Genomic DNA, 17,455 nt, shown 5'->3' with positions numbered 1-17,455 from the left:
AGAAGTAAAACAGGAACAGGAATTCTATAATAGTTGCCATGCTTTTTGTTTTTGTTAAAAGCTATTATTCTCATTCACTTATTATAATGCAATAATTGGAGCAGCTCCTACTTAAAAAGTTTCTTGCAGTGTGGACCCACAAGAGATGGACATAAACATTCCAGTTTCTTTTGTTCTTCAGCTATTAATAGTGCTTAATTCCTTTGATTTGACTATCAGCTGTCTTTTACATTTTAAAAAATGCCCCATACTACAGTGGTCAAAAGAGCAAACTGCACTGACTGAGAGGAAAGCAAATCACACCATTACCACATGGTTTTTATCTTCATGGCTTGGGAAGATTCAAGACTGAGAGCTCAGGACTGAGCCTGGTGGGTTAGAGCTTCCAGAACCTTCCCTATGGGGACAGGACTATGGCAGCTCCTACCCACCGCCAGTGTATCATAAAGATAAAAATACCTTAAACACCAATGACACCTTTAAAAGGAATAGTAAGAGTGGAATGTATGTCTGACACATAAAGGAAGAGTCTGATGAGGGATGGAAGGACATGGAAGAGTTGACCTCAAGGGTCAACTGTATGTTGGGTAGGAATCCAGTCTCCATTTTAAACACATGCTGTTAGGCGACCTCTCTTTTGTCCAAATCAGGTTGAAGGTTGGGTTCTCCCAGAAGTAGACTCTGGCATGGAGATTAGGATGTTTACTGGGGAGTCACCTGGAATCACTGTCTGTGTGAGGGAGGGGCAGAAGCAGGACTTGACGAAAAAGCAACCAAGGCACAGGGCAGTCACGTCAGCCTATGCTGACACCAGGGGGGCTCTGGGCCTCAAACAGGCTGTCAGAGTTGTGCTCTGTTGGGCCCAAATGGCCAGGCTGTATATCTCCTCCTCAGTCATGGGATGTGGGCCATCCAGGAAGATGGTCATCTTGGGGCAGGCAGTGCTCTGTAGCTGAGGCAATAGCTGAAGGACCTGAGAGCCAAAGGTATCTGTTGACGGCCACCACTCCCATCAGCTGGGGCAACAAGTCCTTTCTGGAAGAGCCAGTGGGGCAGTGTGTCCCTGAGTCTACTACATAGTTTTTATCTGAACCACCTCACAGAGGTCCAGAGGAGCATGGTGCCCTCACTAACCTAAACCCCTTCTACTATAGTCTGGCAAAGGTGATATGACTTGCCCAAGGTCACATTGCAGTCACCTGTACTGATTGTCCTGTGACAGAGATCTAAAGTTTCCCCCAACAAGGCTCTTTCCACAAGGCCCTACAAACATAATCAGGCAGGATCTGGAGGAAACAAAGGTTCCTGGTTTTCTTTTTCTTTTCTTTCCTTTTTTTTTTTAATTTATGTTTATTCATTTTTGAGAGAGAGAGACAGACAGACAGACAGACAGACAGACAGACAGACAGACAGACACAGAGTGTGATTGGGGGAGGGACACAGAGAGAGGGAGACACAGAATCCGAAGCAGCCTCCAGACTCTGAGCTGTCAGTACAGAGTCTGATGCAGGGCTTGAACCCGTGGACCGTGAGATCATGACCTGAGCCGAAGTCGGACACTTAACCAACTGAGTCACCTAGGTGCTCCCTGATTTTATTTTTCTTGAGAGCCTTCTTGGCCCTTTTAATTATAATTCTGGGGAACGAATTCAGTCAGACTAAATACAGCAAATAAAAGTCCTGCAGTGAGGCAAACCACTCACAAGAGATTGTGCTCAGGTTAAATACAGATTTTTGAGTATCAACAAAGGCTACACTTACTCCATGATCCTAAGAATCGGATAACCTAACCTGCTCACTTCTAGTATCGACATCATCCCCAGAACCACAGTAGGAACTTATTCTCTATTTCTTTGCAGGTCAACTTAAAGTAATTCCTTTCTCTTTTCCGGATGCTGCATACCTGGCCCTCTTCCAGCCACAGTCCCTGTCTGTGGTCACTTCTTTCTCCCTAGTATTAAGTTCTGTGGATTAAGCCTGCAGAGCATAAAATATGGACTAGAATCAGATACAACATCATCATTTTCTAATCCAAAAGGGAATGCCTTATTTGTTAATTAATTTGGTATTATCAAGTAGAAAGAAATGCTCTGGTCATGTTTTATCATATGTATTCCATTTTTTATGGAATAACCATTATGCCTCCTACCTCAGAGGTTTTCAAACCATTTTCAGGCCAAGAGCCAGCAACAGGAATGCAGCAGGCAAGAGATGACTCTAGTTCTTTGTACTTGACGGCACTAAATAAAAATAAACTATGCTTCCTTGGAGTAGAAAATGATAGGGTTGAATCTAGTTTTGTCCATACCATATGACCTATAGACTTAGTCTGCAAAACATGATACTGTTTTAAAGCAAAGTCTATTGATTGCTCCCTTACTATAACATTTAAGGCAGAATCTCATGCTTTCATTCACTCATTCATTTATCTATTCATTTGTTTTGAGCTGGCCCAGACTTATCTGAGTCCAAAATTTTGAGTGAAAAGTTGGCATCAAGCCTGCAGCAAGTCTTTAGGGAGAGAACATTCAAGCACTATTCTAAGAGACTACATGAGGTTGCTTGTTATAAGGGGCTGCCATAGTTTACTCACTGTTAAATTTACTTTTGCATCAAAGTGTAAAGTTAAAGTAAAAATTAGCAATTTTGAATACATTACAGATGAATCTATAACCCTTGACTGACTGCTTCTGTTAGAACACTGATGGAGAGAACCACGTAGATGGGTCCCTGGGTAACCATGCACACATATCTCGGCAGGAGAGAGAGGTGACTGGCTTCTGTCCCCACCTACCTGCTCAAGCATCAGTTCTCTTAACCGTGCAATTTTCTCCCCATCTTCAGGGTGACTTAAGATATATTCTTTGACAAAAAATGCCTAGAAAGAGAAGGGATAGTTTACTTCAGGAGAGTTAAAAAGAAAGTGAAAGACATAGTTGCTTCTAAAGACCTGGCATCTTTTTTTTTTTTTTTTTTAATTTATTTATTTTGTGGAGGGGAGGGGCAGAGAGAAAGGGAGAGAGAATCCCAAGAGAGAATTGGAGGGCTCAAATTCATGAACTGCAAGACCATGACCTGAGCCAAAATCAAGAGTCGGAGGCTTAACTGACTGAGCCACCCAGGTGACCCATGGACCTGGCGTCTTTAAAGAAACACCATTGTGAACCACATTTCTGGGGCAGAAGGAATGACTCCTACTGAAGGCAGCTGGTCAGAAGAGAACAAAAGAAAAGGATTGTCCAAGGAAGAGCAGGGATTGTATAAATAAGAATCTTTGGTAAACTAAGCAAACAGCAAATCAAGTCAATAAGCTTTGTATCCTAAAACGAAGTGCTTTAAGATTCAGTATGACCGGGGTGCCTGGGTGGCGCAGTCGGTTAAGCGTCCGACTTCAGCCAGGTCACGATCTCGCGGTCCGTGAGTTCGAGCCCCGCGTCAGGCTCTGGGCTGATGGCTCGGAGCCTGGAGCCTGTTTCTGATTCTGTGTCTCCCTCTCTCTCTGCCCCTCCCCCATTCATGCTCTGTCTCTCTCTGTCCCCAAAATAAATAAACGTTGAAAAAAAAAAAAATTAAAAAAAAAAAAAAAAAAAGATTCAGTATGACCAAAATGACAGCCTCCTCACCTTGTAAGCTACTGTGACTTTCTGTTTAAAACCAAGAGGGGAGATGAAAAGTCCGTTTAAAGTACCTACTAAAGAAGATCAAACTTTTCTATGCCTGTGAACCTCTTTGCACAGGGAAATGGTTTTAGGTAGACATTTATTAAATAATCCTGATACCCTTACTACTTTATTCATCCAAGAACACACACACACATACAGTTTTATCCTCAAAAATGTCATATACTGGAAAAATGGAGTAAGTGTGCATCACAAATGACTATATGTTTGCTCTATTTAACAAAGAGCTCTGTGTCAATTGTAGCCCTATGTTAGTTTGTGGATATGCACACATGTTTTGAAAAAAAACCTCTGAAGCCCTAAGAAATCACATTTAAAAACTTTCAAATGATATCTAATCCTCACCTCTTGATACCTGGAAACTCCACCATTAACCGCAGCATCTATAACTCCATTCAGGCACATGGTCAAGGGATTAATATTCTGCATCTGTCTTGTCTGACACTGACTAATCAGAGTCTTCAGCTGCTGATTCTTATTTTCCAACACTTCGATTGCATTTTCCAGAGGACTCATTTCCACCTGAGAAGCAAATGGGCATAAATATATATTGGATTTTGTGACATTCAAGAAGAAAGTAGATCATCCATGTTCTGAATGATTTGTGCTCCCCCTCGGCTCCCATCAATATCTCTACCAGGGGCCATACAGTAGAACAGACAGGATGTGGAAGACAAATTAGCTGTTCATTTGAAGGTCTGGAAAGTGAAGGTGATTATACTGATTGGTTGAAATGTGATTTGGATAATCAGCAATCATCAATCCCATATTAGCACTGCAACAATCAATGTAACCCGCAAAGAAAATCTAAGCATCTCATGCCTGTTAAAACTCACTTATCTTTTCTCCTGAAGGGCTAAATATTCAGGGGCCCTGCATATTATTATCACATTTCTAAATGCTTACTTAATGCAAAGCACCACAGGAGATACAAAGATGCATTTACAAATCCTCTGATGTCAAGACGCTTTCAACCCAGTTGGGAAGATGGGACATATGCCCATATGGACCCCATATGCATATATAACAGCACCATAAGGTGGCACAGGATGGTACTCAGTTGGGAGTTATAGAAAATAAGTTAATCATATATGCTGCAGGATCTATTTTTTGAAGGAGAGCCAAAAGAATTATAATGACTTAAAAATTCTAGCTTATATGGGGGACCGAACTGAAAATGATGAAAATGTTCTTCAAATATTTAACATTGGAGCCATTATTGTCATTGACATTGTCTTTGAAGAGAAGGTCTGCCAAGCTCTTAGCTATAAAGTAATTCAATCTTACAATAAACACATTTAAATATTGTGGTCTTTTTTTTCAGTTAAGGAAACAAACTGGACTTTTAAAGTTCACTTACATCATCATCAAACAACACTGCAAAGTATGAGAATAATTTGACAATGTAAAAATTAATATTATACATTCATCAAGAGAGACTAGACAGGAAAGCCAGAAAGTAGAAGGTATTTATAACCTAGAAAACCATCAAAGAGCCTCTGTCCAGAATATATATAGAACTCTTTTTTTTATAATAAAAGAATAAAGATTTTTATTAAGCATTGTAAGTTGCATTCAATAGCCTTCGATACACCATGCCACAACCCACCTACAATCAGTCAGACCCAACAGCAGTTTGTTCTTGCACAATCCATGAGTTAGGGCAGAACTCCCTTCAACTTACAGTAAGATCTTACTCAGGTCTTTTGGGCAGGGATTGGGGAATTATATCTCATTTCTGACCACTAATGTGCGATGAGGAGCATCAGGAGAATTATACGAAAATGAGTAAGAAGTGATTCTGATCTCAAAGTACATTTTTTGGAAGCATTAATAAAAACATCAAAATGATATAAGTATACCTGTTCAGAATATATATAGAACTCTTATAAACCAATAAGGAAGAGGCAAACAACCCAGTAAAAATAGGCAAAAGACTTAAACAGGCACTATATTTACAAAGGAAGAAGACCAAGTGGTCAATAAATATATGAAAAGGTGTTGAACCTTATTTGTGATCAAAAAAGTGAAAAACAGTACCACAATAATATAGTACTGACCATTCACCAAAATGGCAAAAATAAATATGACAATAGCAAATGAGGGTGAGAATGAGAGTACTAGAATCTCTCAATTTCTGCTGTTGGAAGTTCAAACTGTTTCAATCGCTTTGGAGAACAGTTTGGCATTAAACACTAAAGTTAAAGATATCTTTATTATATTTTATGGTCTCGCAATTCTATGCAAGCGTATGTTTGAGAAAAAAAGTAAGAGATGTATGTACATGTGTGTGAAGAAATGTACAAAAATTGTCATAAGTGTCTCCAAAATCCCTATGTCCATTGATACGAGAATGCATAAACATATTGTGGTATGTTCACACAATGGAAGAGTATGCAGCAGTGAAAACAAACTTCAGTCACATGTAATAACACTGTGACAAATAATACTGAGTGACAGAAACAAGTTACAAGAGAATGTATACACTATGATACTGTTACATCAAGTTCAAAACCAGGCTAAACTAAACTGACTTGTTTTAGAGAATCATAAACTTAGGTGACCAACCAAGGAAGGGAATGGATACCAAGTAAGTGAGGATAGTGGTGACCTGTAATGGAAAGTGAGTGACTTGTGACTGTGAAGGAATACATGGGAACCTTCTAGGGTGCTATTGGCAATGTTGTGTTTCTTTACAGAGTGCTGGTAAATAAGTATTTATTGTCTAGGACAATAAGCCTTTGTTTTATAATCATAAAACCTAAATCATAAAGGAAAAGTCTGAGAATTCTGATGGACTAAAAGGTAAAAAGTCAGACATCTTAGAAAATGGAACACTGGTTGCTAGGGGCTGGGGAGGGGAGAAAGGGGAAATATTCAATGGATAGAGTTTTAGTTTTGCAAGATAAAACTGATCTGTTGCATAATAATGCACACGTAGTTAACACTATTGTACTGTATGCTTAAAAATGGTTAAGATGAAAAATATTGTGTTTTGGCCAATGGGGAAAAAAACTCATGCTCATCTTTAGAAGTTCAAATGCTATTAATACGAAAAAATTCAAAAACAAATTGCAACAAGCCCAGGCAAAAGACAAACAGTAACTTGGGGAAATATTTCCATATATATTCCTGATAAATTATTGTTATTTCTCAAATACCGAAGAAAACCAAAGGCTAGAATTCACAAAATAAATAGAAAGAGGAAATAAATATATGAAAAAAATATCGTCTTCACTTGCATTCAACAAATGCCAAAAAAAAAAAAAAACCCAAAAACCCAAACAAACCCTAGTATGATCATTTTCGGTTTATTATTAGGAAAGATTAAAATAACAGAACCCCCAATGTTGGAGAGGATGGTGGGAAAACGGGTATTCTCAAGAACAGTTAATCCCCACCAGACAAGACAGAAGTTGATACATGCCATTGTTGGCCCGTGAATCAAAGGTTAAATTGTGGACTCTTTGATAGACCAATTCATTTCTAGGGAAATTCTTCTAAGGAGATGGTCAAAAGGAGTATGTGAAAAACAATGTGTAAAAAACAGTCACTGAAAGATTATTTCCCTCTTGTCCCTGGATTGTGATCTTTAAATGCTGTTTACCACCAAAAAGAAACAGGAGTCATTGGAGAAATGGAGAACCTAGTTATCCCAGTAAGCCAGGAAGGCGGCTGGGAGGAAGGCAGTAAAGCAGCTGGCCTGTGATTCATTCACTGTCTCTAATGGAGGAATATCCTTGGGGAACAGAAAGGAAGGCAGGTGATCTGGTCTTATCCCCTTGTCAACTGAACCTTCAAGTAAACAGTCCAAGACTAATTGCCAGAAGGAGGAGATGGTATCTGTGTCCCCAGCTAAGGATTGCTTTCAGTAATAAAACTGATAAGCCATGATATAGGATTCCCTACATAATGTCCCAGGTAAGTTTTATAACTGTCTGCAGTATAAAATGGAGTATTTCATAATGTGAATTTCATAATTTAAATGTACCCTGTGTATGAGGGATCCCGTGAATTTCACTTAGAGACTCCGTCTGTTCCAAATTACTATTGATGTGAGAAAAGAAGGACCTTGAGGCCAAGGCCTGAGGTCTCAGATGTCTCTCTGCTTCATATGAGCCTCTTGATTGCCTTAAAGTTATTAGTAAAGCTTGATGCTGATTCCCACATCTGATTTGACAATCCAGTCCTATGTGTTAGCTCAGTAACAACGAATACTTGGATACTGTAAAAAAGACTCAAAAGTCAATTTGAAGAGGTTCCCAATGGGCAAAATGGAACAACTTGAAAATCAGTAAGAGTAACAATTACAATGAGTTAAAAAAAACAAACAAAACCCAGTATGCTTAAATCCACAAGTTACGAATGATACATAAAACAAAGCCAACCAAACAAAAAACTTCTCTGGTCGCTTCTGTAGGGTGTCATCCTTCCTTTGCTATACCTCAGGGTAATCACATAGTTGATGAGGGAATGTTTCTCATCACAGAAGTGTTCCAATGAATAAACAAAAAAGGAGTGACAAAGTATTTTACCATTTTGCGACACTCAGTAGGCTGGGGCCATGATCATCAGTGGCTTCCAATGTAACAACAAAAAAGAGACAACCAGAAGCATAACACCACCTAGGAAGTACTCTTGCAAAAAAAAAAATAAATAAACAAAAACCAATAATAACAACAGCATCTTATCAAGTCTCTAGATCTAACTGCCAATTTACAAAAAATACAGGGGCAAAGAAACATGTTAAATTACCCCACTGGTTCGCAGGCTGCAAACTGCAAGGGGAAAAAGAGCAATTCAGGGAGAACCTATAAATCAAAAGAGACCTTAGGAGACATTTCAGCCAAGTGCGATGTATGGCCCTGATGTGGATCTGAATTCGAACAACAAAAGACAACAAATAAACAAAAACTCATAAAAGAAACAGACTCTTGGTGAAGTGTAAACGCTGGTTATTTTACGTCAAGGAATTACTGTTCATTTTTTAAGACGGGATAACGTATGATATTGTGGTTATGTTTTTTCGTTATTGTGGTTATGTTTTTTTGTTAATATACATACTGAATTATTTATAGATGAGATGATATGATGTCACATTTACTTCAAAATAATCCAGTGTAAAAGAGGATGGAGCTGATGAGACAAAACTGGCCTTTTTGACAGATGTTTAAGTAAAATGATGGGTACATCAGGTTTGTTATGTATTTATTTTTGTATGATACAACTTAAATTTAAAAGGGACACCGGATGCTGTACACAGAAGTGACTGCAAGGGGTTAGGGTAGAAGCATGTGACCACTTAAGACACTACTGCAGAAATCAGACACTAGATGGCGCTATGAGTAGGGGCTGGTGAAGAGTGGCTGGATTCCGCATATATTTTGAAAGGAGAGCCACGTGATTTTCTGATGGATATAATGTGAGGTGTGAAAATATTCTCATTATCTTTAGTTGGAGTTTAAAAAGTCATCACAAATTTCTGTTGTGGTTTATCTTGTTTGAAAATTTTTAAATGAGCTTACTTATTAATGGGGGAAAGTACCTATTTTTTTATTTGTTCTCAAAACAATAAAAACAATTACTGAGAAAACAGTACTTCAAAGGCTTTGCTATCTTTGCAAGAATGGGATAATAAACTCTGGGGCTATGGGTTAGAGAATAAAGGCCCACAATCCCATCAGAAACCTTTGGCACCAGATGGTTCACAATTCAGAAAATTTCAGATTTTAGAAACATAATATAAGGCACAGATAGTTTATTACATAACCCTCAAGCAGGGTCCGGGAAGATTATTTTTAACCAATGCCTTAATATTTCTGGACTAAAACATATGAATATTCATACTATGTGAAATAAAGATCGTAAATGGTCCTAACAGCAGATCAGGTTAGGTTTATTACCAATTGAGTTTGGGAGCTGAACTTATGACAACACCTTTTGGTTTTTCAGAATCTTTCAGATTTTGACAACGTACATAAGGAATTTCAGTTCAGGTTGGCATATATGTATTTAGTACCTACTGCCTCTGATCTCAAGGGCCTCATACACTATGAATTAAAGTAAAGTAGTAAACCAGCAACTTTAATAGAGGGTGAGGACATACCAGGCAGTGGGAACAAGAGAAAGACATAAGGTTGTCATGAGTGGGCTGTGTTCAGAGAACAAAGTAGCCCAATTAAATTTGTTCTGTTTGACAGAATGTAAGATTATATATTCCAATAAAGTAAGCAGCTGACGTTTGAAAGGTTGTGCTTAGTAATGCTTCTTTAATCATTATCAGCATGGTACTTTCTATGAGTAGTGTGTGTGTGTGTGTGTGTGTGTGTGTGTGTGTGTGTGTGTGTGTGAGGGGGTAATACTTCAAAGGTTAGGGCCACTGGTGAGACCTCAGAAGATTTAACCCTCTGGGTAGTAAGTAGCTGAAATGGCTCTCTGAATCATTAATGCAGGGTAGATGACTAAGAACAGCGATGTGGGTTGGGCCCATGCCATTCAGCGGGAAGCATAAAGCTAAGACTTTCTGACACTGTTGGGCGACCTCTCCTCTTCTATGGAAGGCACCAAGGTACATCAGTGGGGACCCTGGACTCAGAACCTACAAGAATACAACAGCACTGAGGCAGTCTGATAAACTAAGTTCCATTTGTCTAGGAAGCCATATGAAATTTTTAGCACTGTAAAAGGAAAATGCCACTACATCCTTAGCTTCAATGAGCATGATAAGCTGAGTGGTTTCAATGCTTAGTGAGATTTCAGGCAGGACGAGGCATTCTTGGAAGACCATTTGGGCAAAAGCTGCTTTTATTTACCCACTGACGGAATGAGCCTGTTACCTAAGAAAGGGGTGAAATGATGTCTTCACAACTGCCACGTCTTCTATCAGCTAGAGGACTCCGGCCACCAGAGGGCTGGCCTCAGCCAGGACAGACGTCCCAAAGGAGGGAGAAGGGACGCTGCTTGGGTGCAGGGCTGCCATCAAGGCTCAGCCAGCCTGAAGAACAGCACAGGCAGCAGGGTGAGGTTTCACCCTGGACGTAGCTGCTGTCAGCACCCAGAACTGGGGGCTGGAGCTGGGGCATGGTTTACAACCTGAAGGGGACCCGGGTGCTGCAGTTTCCAGGTTCTATAATGACACCCAAGGGTCTCTAGCTGGTGTTCATCCAGGACTGCTCAGTGAGACCAATTCAGCAGCCTCTGTTCTACTGCCAAAGGTAACAGCACGGACTTCCAGTGCATCAGATACAGTGCTGGGGCTCTGTACTAGCCTCAGGCTGCCTGTAAGGAAACTGAGCTAAAAGAGTTGGATGTAACTGGCTTTTGAGGCAGGAATATCTGGGTTTGAGTCTATCCTTTTCCAACATCTTAACATGAGACCTCTGGCAAAGGCTTTTAACTTCTTGTTAAGACCTGTAAAAATAGGGATAGAAATACATACCTCATAGTTTGGGTCTGGTGATTAAATAAGATAAGGTAGAGAACCCCTCCCCACTAGCCTGCAGTAGTTCAAATACCAGCTCCCCTAACTCGAGGGCCTGAGTTGTTTACATGCTGCAGTCGCAGTTGTTTTTTGGAGAATCCCTCCAACCGGCCAGACTAGGAAAACAGTAATGTTCCCCTAAAGCCTTGGTCACAGCGGTCAATACCATAAACATTCACTAACTTACATGTGCTTCCATGGACTTGGAGTCAACAGCAGAAGCAACTGACATATGGCGGGACTCCCAGTGAGCAACTGTGATGGGAAAGTACTTGACAATAAGCTCTGATCCTTACCACTTCACGCTTTTCCACTTCAAACCAGCGGGAAATTCCAGGTAAACTCTGCACCAAGTATAATGATGTTCTCTCCACCCAGAGACTCTACGGAATACAAAACAAATTAAATCCCCAAGTGTCCCTTCTTTCTAGTTACTGAGCTATGACTAATGTTTGCCATCAATTTGGTCAGGTTTGCTGATTTCTGGAAGCTTTTCCTTAGTATTCATTCTAGCACGTGGGCAATCCCTTCACACTCAAGAAGTTACCACGTAAGGTATAGCTGAAGCTAGGTTAATAATTCCATTCTATGTTGTCTGACACTTTTTCCTGTGTGCAATAAGTGATCTACTTCAGACAACAAGCTTAAAATAGAGTAACAGGCCATCCCATTATTGCCTTTGCAATTTCTTTCAAATTCCAATTTAAACTCTCTTCACTCCTTCAGGTCTTGGGGCTTGTCATTTCTATCTGGAAGGGGTAATAGCATCAGCTAGTCAACACAGGATCAGAATAACAACATCCCAAAGGAGGAAAGGCCCAGGAGGAATCATGGAGCTCCATCTTTCTATTTTAAAGATGAAGACGCTAAGCATCAAGGAGGCAACGTGACCTGCTCAGAGGTATATTCTAGTCACCTGTAGAGCCAGCACAGACCCGACCTACTAGAACTTCTGACTTCCTCACCATGCCACACTTCCTCATGCACGTTTGAACTGCCACCACCCAAGAGGATCTGTATTTAAAGAGCGGAGGCTTCCCCTGGTCAGGAAGAGCATCCCCATGACACATGAAGGCATGGCCGCCTTGATAAGAGCAGCTGTTGGATGACAGATTTCACCTTCGTCAACCATGTTTCTGTACCCGTGCCTCATTTTTCTTAAACAAAGTATATTCTCAAGAGAATGATATACTTTACAAAATCCCTGAATGAATGCCACGTATTCAACAACAACAAAAAACAGGAGGATTTCTTCGTGTCAGCCAAGATCTACTGAAACCGACTGGGCAGAGTCCCTGTGACAGTGGCTGGAAGCCTTCTGGTGGTGACAAGGAGGTAAGCAGGTATGGAAGGGCTCAGGGCAAAGAGAAAGGCATGCTGGAAGTGCTGGGGGAAGCAGAAGGAAGGAGGCAGGCACCTCATTCTGTGGGAGGAGGACAGCACTTTTCAGAGGAGGTGACACGTGAGTGGAATGCTGAAGAGTGAGTAGGAGTTTGCCAGGCGGAGGAAGGGGGGGGAGCGCTGCAGGCAGCAGGAAGCAGCCTGCGCTGAGGCCCCGATTGCTTGCGAAAAGGGCATGGCAGGAGATGAAGAAGAGAAGTTCAATGTTGCGGGAGCTGAGAGGAGGGTGAGTGGGCGGGCTGTGGCGCAGATGAGGCTTCCGGAGGGGCAGTTTGGAGCCAGATGCCAAGGGCTGTCGGCACAGGAAGCAGGAGCCAGATTTATCATCATTTTCTAGGAGGACTGCTATACCACGGATAAATACTTAAAGTGATAGCCATGAGGAAAGGTGGTGCAGCAGAAAATGCAAAGGAGAAGATACCAGAAGGTGTAGGGTGTATGGGTAATGAGAACGTGACTCTGAGCAAGTCAGCTGCCTGACTCCAGTGGATCTCTGACTTGTTCAGTGTAAACAACTGCAGTGAAAACCATAGCATAAACCAACGATCACTAATTGGTTTGGGGAGACGCTAACAAAAATTGAAGTATCCAAAAGGACTAGAAAATGCTCATGGATCTTTTCAGGAACCTCCCAGTTCTGTCTTCCCATAGTTTCTTTGCCTTGATATTTAAGCCATCAGACCTCTTTGCACAGAGGACGGCTGTGTTGAGGGCCATCATAACACTGCAGAATGGCCATGCCTAATTCCTGGAGCTACTGCTGGGCACACTGAGAACTGGCACTTAGGCAGAGGCCACAAGGGGAATTAACATCAGACAGTCATTGCTAACAGTATCAGGAGAATGTTTCCCAGCTTAAAGAGACACTCTGTGATGAAAGAAGCCAAGCCAAATAACCCACAATAATAGGTTTGTTTTGCATTCTTTGTATGGGGGGAAATAGTGACTAACAGAGATCTATCTGGTCTTGCCTTGTCAGTGTCAAGGAAAGAGGAGACTATAATGTGTCTGTGGGACCATCCTGCCCCTTTCCCCCTGTGGAGCTGAGAGACAGCCAGAGGGAGCTCTGGACGGTAAGGCATATTGCAACTACTCACAACGGACTGGCACATGCAAGGAGTCTATGGTTTGCTTTTATCCTGTGTGTCTTCTCACAAGTCCTAATGACACATCATTCTAACAAGAAAAAGCAGAAGATCACATAGAAATTTCCTGCTGCTCCCAGTCTCCGAATCTTCTTTTCCCCTATTGATTAAGCATTCTTCACTCACTGTGGTCTGTGGTATCTCAGAACAAATATTCTGAGGTCCCCATAGTTGGTTCCGTATGAATGAATGAGAGGGCTGAGCTCAATCATGACATCTCCGAGGCTGGTCTGAGGACTACCGGCACGGTCACAAAAAAAGCTGCTTCCAGGGCTTCCTCTCAGACCTACTGAGTCAGGATTCCTGACTCTGATTTCTGACTCAATCTGATACACAGAAGAATTTGAGATCAACAAGACTAAATGATTTCTCCTCCCTTCTGGTTCTATCACCTGACTCTATTCTGAGTAAATATTTATCGAGCGGCTTGTCCCAAGATTCTCACAGGAAACCACATGTAATAGAACTGCACGATACCTTGAATTCATTCTCTTTATCTTTGGTGCCCTTGTGAAATGGTCTGTCATAGCGGAATTTCCAGATATGATTCACTTTATAGAAACTTTTGATGTTGTCCGGAACACCCTCTCTCTGCAGGACCTCCTGGCTCTCCGGAATGGGAGTAACAGCATATATCTGTAAATCTAGGATTAAAAAGTCAAGGAGGAAACCCAACTTGGCAAACTCGGTGGAAATCTGGCTTGAGCTGAGCTGTGGCAGAGAGAAGAGGATGGGTAACAATCTGGTGTTTCCATTGGTTCGAAATCGTTTTAAAAATTGCTAGGAAGGTGCCAAGAACTCAGTTGACAACAAATCATTTCTCAAACTGCAGGCCTTGAACTAGTTTTAGGTAGGTGATTCTGACAAAGTATCTGTTTAAAATGTCTATAACTTGTGAATTTATTTATCACTGATTTGTTTGTTTTCTTTCTTTTTTTTTTTTTTTTTTTTTTTTTTTTGGTGGGGGTGAGTGGCTATGGCTTGGATCTTAGGTACTTAGAATTACATTAACTGTAATCCTTGTTTAAGAGACACTCTTATCCTTAGTCTATGCATGTCCCCTCTTCATTTGTTTGTATAATAATGTATACCCATGCAACCATGACCAAAGACAGGAACCCATTGTGACAGTGATTTATATTTACCTGTGTGATGCTCCGTGTCTCCAGCCTTCCCACACTTAAGCTATCACTCTCCCAAATCTTCTACTGATAAGCAGAGTGTTGTTGGTGTAGTTGATATTTAAAAAATTACATTAGAGGGGTATCATATTTACGTGTATGTTTTACACCTTCTTCTCTTTTCATCCTAAGAAGGACAGCAAAATCTTTTCCCTTATGGAATTTCTTGCTTCTATTGCATTTTATTTTCTACTTTGAAATGGTATCCATAATTATCAGTGGGAGTTTCTTGTCTTCTTTAAGAACATAAGTTTCAGGAAGACAGAAGCCATCACACAGGAGTGCTGGGGTGAATTCCCTTTGTCTCTAATGCTTGTGTAATTTCATTTGGATTGCTTGTATTTAGACAATGGGAGTTTCAATTACACAGCCATCACTAAAGGCTGTCCAGGATGCCATGGCTAAGAGTTCCCCCAAAGACACTAAGTAAGGTACCTTGTTTCCTTCCTTCCAGGATAAAAGTATCACAGGAAAAGGGGGTGAATGATATGTGCCAGTAAATATAACACTATCATTTCCTCGAACTGAAGCAGTTTCCACAGGATATGTTGGAGGAAAATTATTCTAAGGGAGATCACTAAAAGGAGCTTTAAAAGCAGGTGAGACACAGAAAAGTTTTAATTGAAAGGAAAAAATTCTTTACCAGAATCCTTAAGGGATTTCCTTTCAACTGACATTGTGATAATAACCAGAACATTCTGTTCAGAAGGAGCTAAGCTGACATCAAGGTGATGAGAAGGAGAGAGAGTGAGAACATGGCTATGGCAGAGGGGGCCAGAGGCTGAACAGCCTTGCACGAAAATGCGCTGCGGCTAACGGCCAGCGGCTCTAACTGCACTCACTGCAGCCCCTCCTAGGTGTGGATACACTGAGCTTCCGCCTGGAAGATGGTCTCATCAGGCTGGTTGGCGTGCTGCATGGCGATGGCGTGGGGGAACTCATTCAGCATTCTCTGTTGGAAGGCCTCCAGCCTTTCGTAGTCATGCCCTCGACACACAAACTCCTTATTCTGCAGGAGAAATAAAAAAAAAGAAATTAGAGCCAAATAATCGAGTGCATTAATTACAGAGAGAAGCCAAAAAATAGGGCACTGGCAGTAAGGGAGCATATGCCTCACATCAATAGACTGTCACAACAACAACAAATCTAAAACACTGACACAGTCTGAAAAATTTTCCCAGATATGAAAAATGCAGGGCAAGGATCATGAGCTTCACTTTCTACTGCTTTTGATGAGACTCAGTAGTATGTGCCAAGCTTGTGTGCATGAGGTGCAAAGAGGCATCTGATTCTCAGAGCACCGAAGTATAAAACAAAGCAATCATGTTCTCTCTGAATGCTAATGAGCACATGTGTTAAAGATTTTTTTTTTTTTTTTTTTGATAAGCTGGATATCAGAGTTTGGTGGGTGAATTCTCAATTTGGAGGAAAAGAAAGTAAATGCAATCTCCAAAAATGTGCCCTAATGCATTTTTTTTATAAAGGCCACAGAGATCAACACCGGATCCTCAACACTGGATTCCTACATGGAAAAAAGGAAGACTATCACCGTCTGTATTCCTGCTCTCAGCAGGGCCGGAATGGGAAACTTCCCTGCCGTAACAAACTGGGCTTGGCTTCCTGTAGCCGAGAGTCTTGTTAACTGGCCCAAGATAAGACTTAGGATTTTTAGGGCCTTCCTAAATGTTGGACGTTATTTTGTTTTGTTTTGTTTTTTGTTTGTTTTCTTTTACAAGATATAGAAGCACTCTGTGGGCTGGGACTGTCTCTCATTCAGGCAAAAAATGGTGAAGGTTATCCTTGAGGTAGTCTAAAGAGCTGGAAAGATGGGCAGGTTTCTGGAAAGCACCTTTGAAGTCAGGTTAGATATGAGGAACTCTTCCTGACAGGTGAATAATAATGAAGTTACAACTGTTGAAAACAGTCACTGACTAGGTACTCTGCATATATCTTATTTAACCCCAACAAACGTGAGGGGGTCATTCCCACATCCTGCCCCATTTTATAATTGGGAACCACAGATCAAGATCTTTATGTACTTTGGCCATGTGTATTAGATTCAAACTCAGGTGTGAGACCAAGGCCTGAGCTCTGTCTCCACTGAACATGGCTGACACATCCAGAAAAAACTCCTGGCAGCTATGGGGACCACGAAAGGTTGTAGGTGACATGCCCTAAAGATCTTTAAGAGAAAGAGGGCATGGTTCACGGTCTTGGGGAGCTAAGGCCCAAGGTTCTCAGAGATTCTTATAATTACACAAATGCCCTAAGGAAGAACTCTGAGTCACCTGGAAGAAGTCAGAAACCAGGGGGCAGGGGGCAGGGGGCTCAGGGTTGCAGCTGAGAAAAGGCAGGTGGAGGCAAGCAGAAAAAAGAGCAGGGAATGGGCTCTGAAAACGTGCCACAATTCTTCACAAACCTCCAAATAAATCACAATCCTTTGGTAATACAGGCTAAGACAGACTACCTAGAAATCAGGACTCCCCCTCCCCCCCGCACTAACAATCCCATATTTAAAACTTTCTAGATAAAACAAAGTATACTTTCTGATACTATTTTTTTTTAATT

General features: G+C 41.1%; 1 protein-coding gene across 4 annotated transcripts in view; it reads right to left on the bottom strand.

Annotated features, from left to right (window-relative positions):
* DOCK4 (dedicator of cytokinesis 4) overlaps positions 1 to 17,455 on the bottom strand; it is a 434,929-nt gene that overhangs the window by 15,132 nt on the left and 402,342 nt on the right. For all 4 annotated transcript variants that reach the window (XM_086692336.1, XM_086692356.1, XM_086692348.1 and 1 more), the window contains 5 exons: positions 15,755 to 15,896; positions 14,184 to 14,350; positions 11,457 to 11,543; positions 4,026 to 4,202; positions 2,795 to 2,878 (listed from right to left, as the gene is read on the bottom strand). In XM_086692336.1, coding sequence (XP_086548462.1) covers positions 2,795 to 2,878; positions 4,026 to 4,202; positions 11,457 to 11,543; positions 14,184 to 14,350; positions 15,755 to 15,896 — 657 coding nt within the window. The remainder of the gene's footprint in view (positions 1 to 2,794; positions 2,879 to 4,025; positions 4,203 to 11,456; positions 11,544 to 14,183; positions 14,351 to 15,754; positions 15,897 to 17,455) is intronic.

This window comes from Puma concolor, chromosome A2 (assembly GCF_028749965.1).
Source record: "Puma concolor isolate L17-30 chromosome A2, mPumCon1.1.hap2, whole genome shotgun sequence".
NCBI lineage: Eukaryota > Metazoa > Chordata > Mammalia > Carnivora > Felidae > Puma > Puma concolor.
The sequence above is the reverse complement of the archived record's forward strand: the minus strand, read 5'-3'. Positions and strand labels throughout refer to the sequence as shown.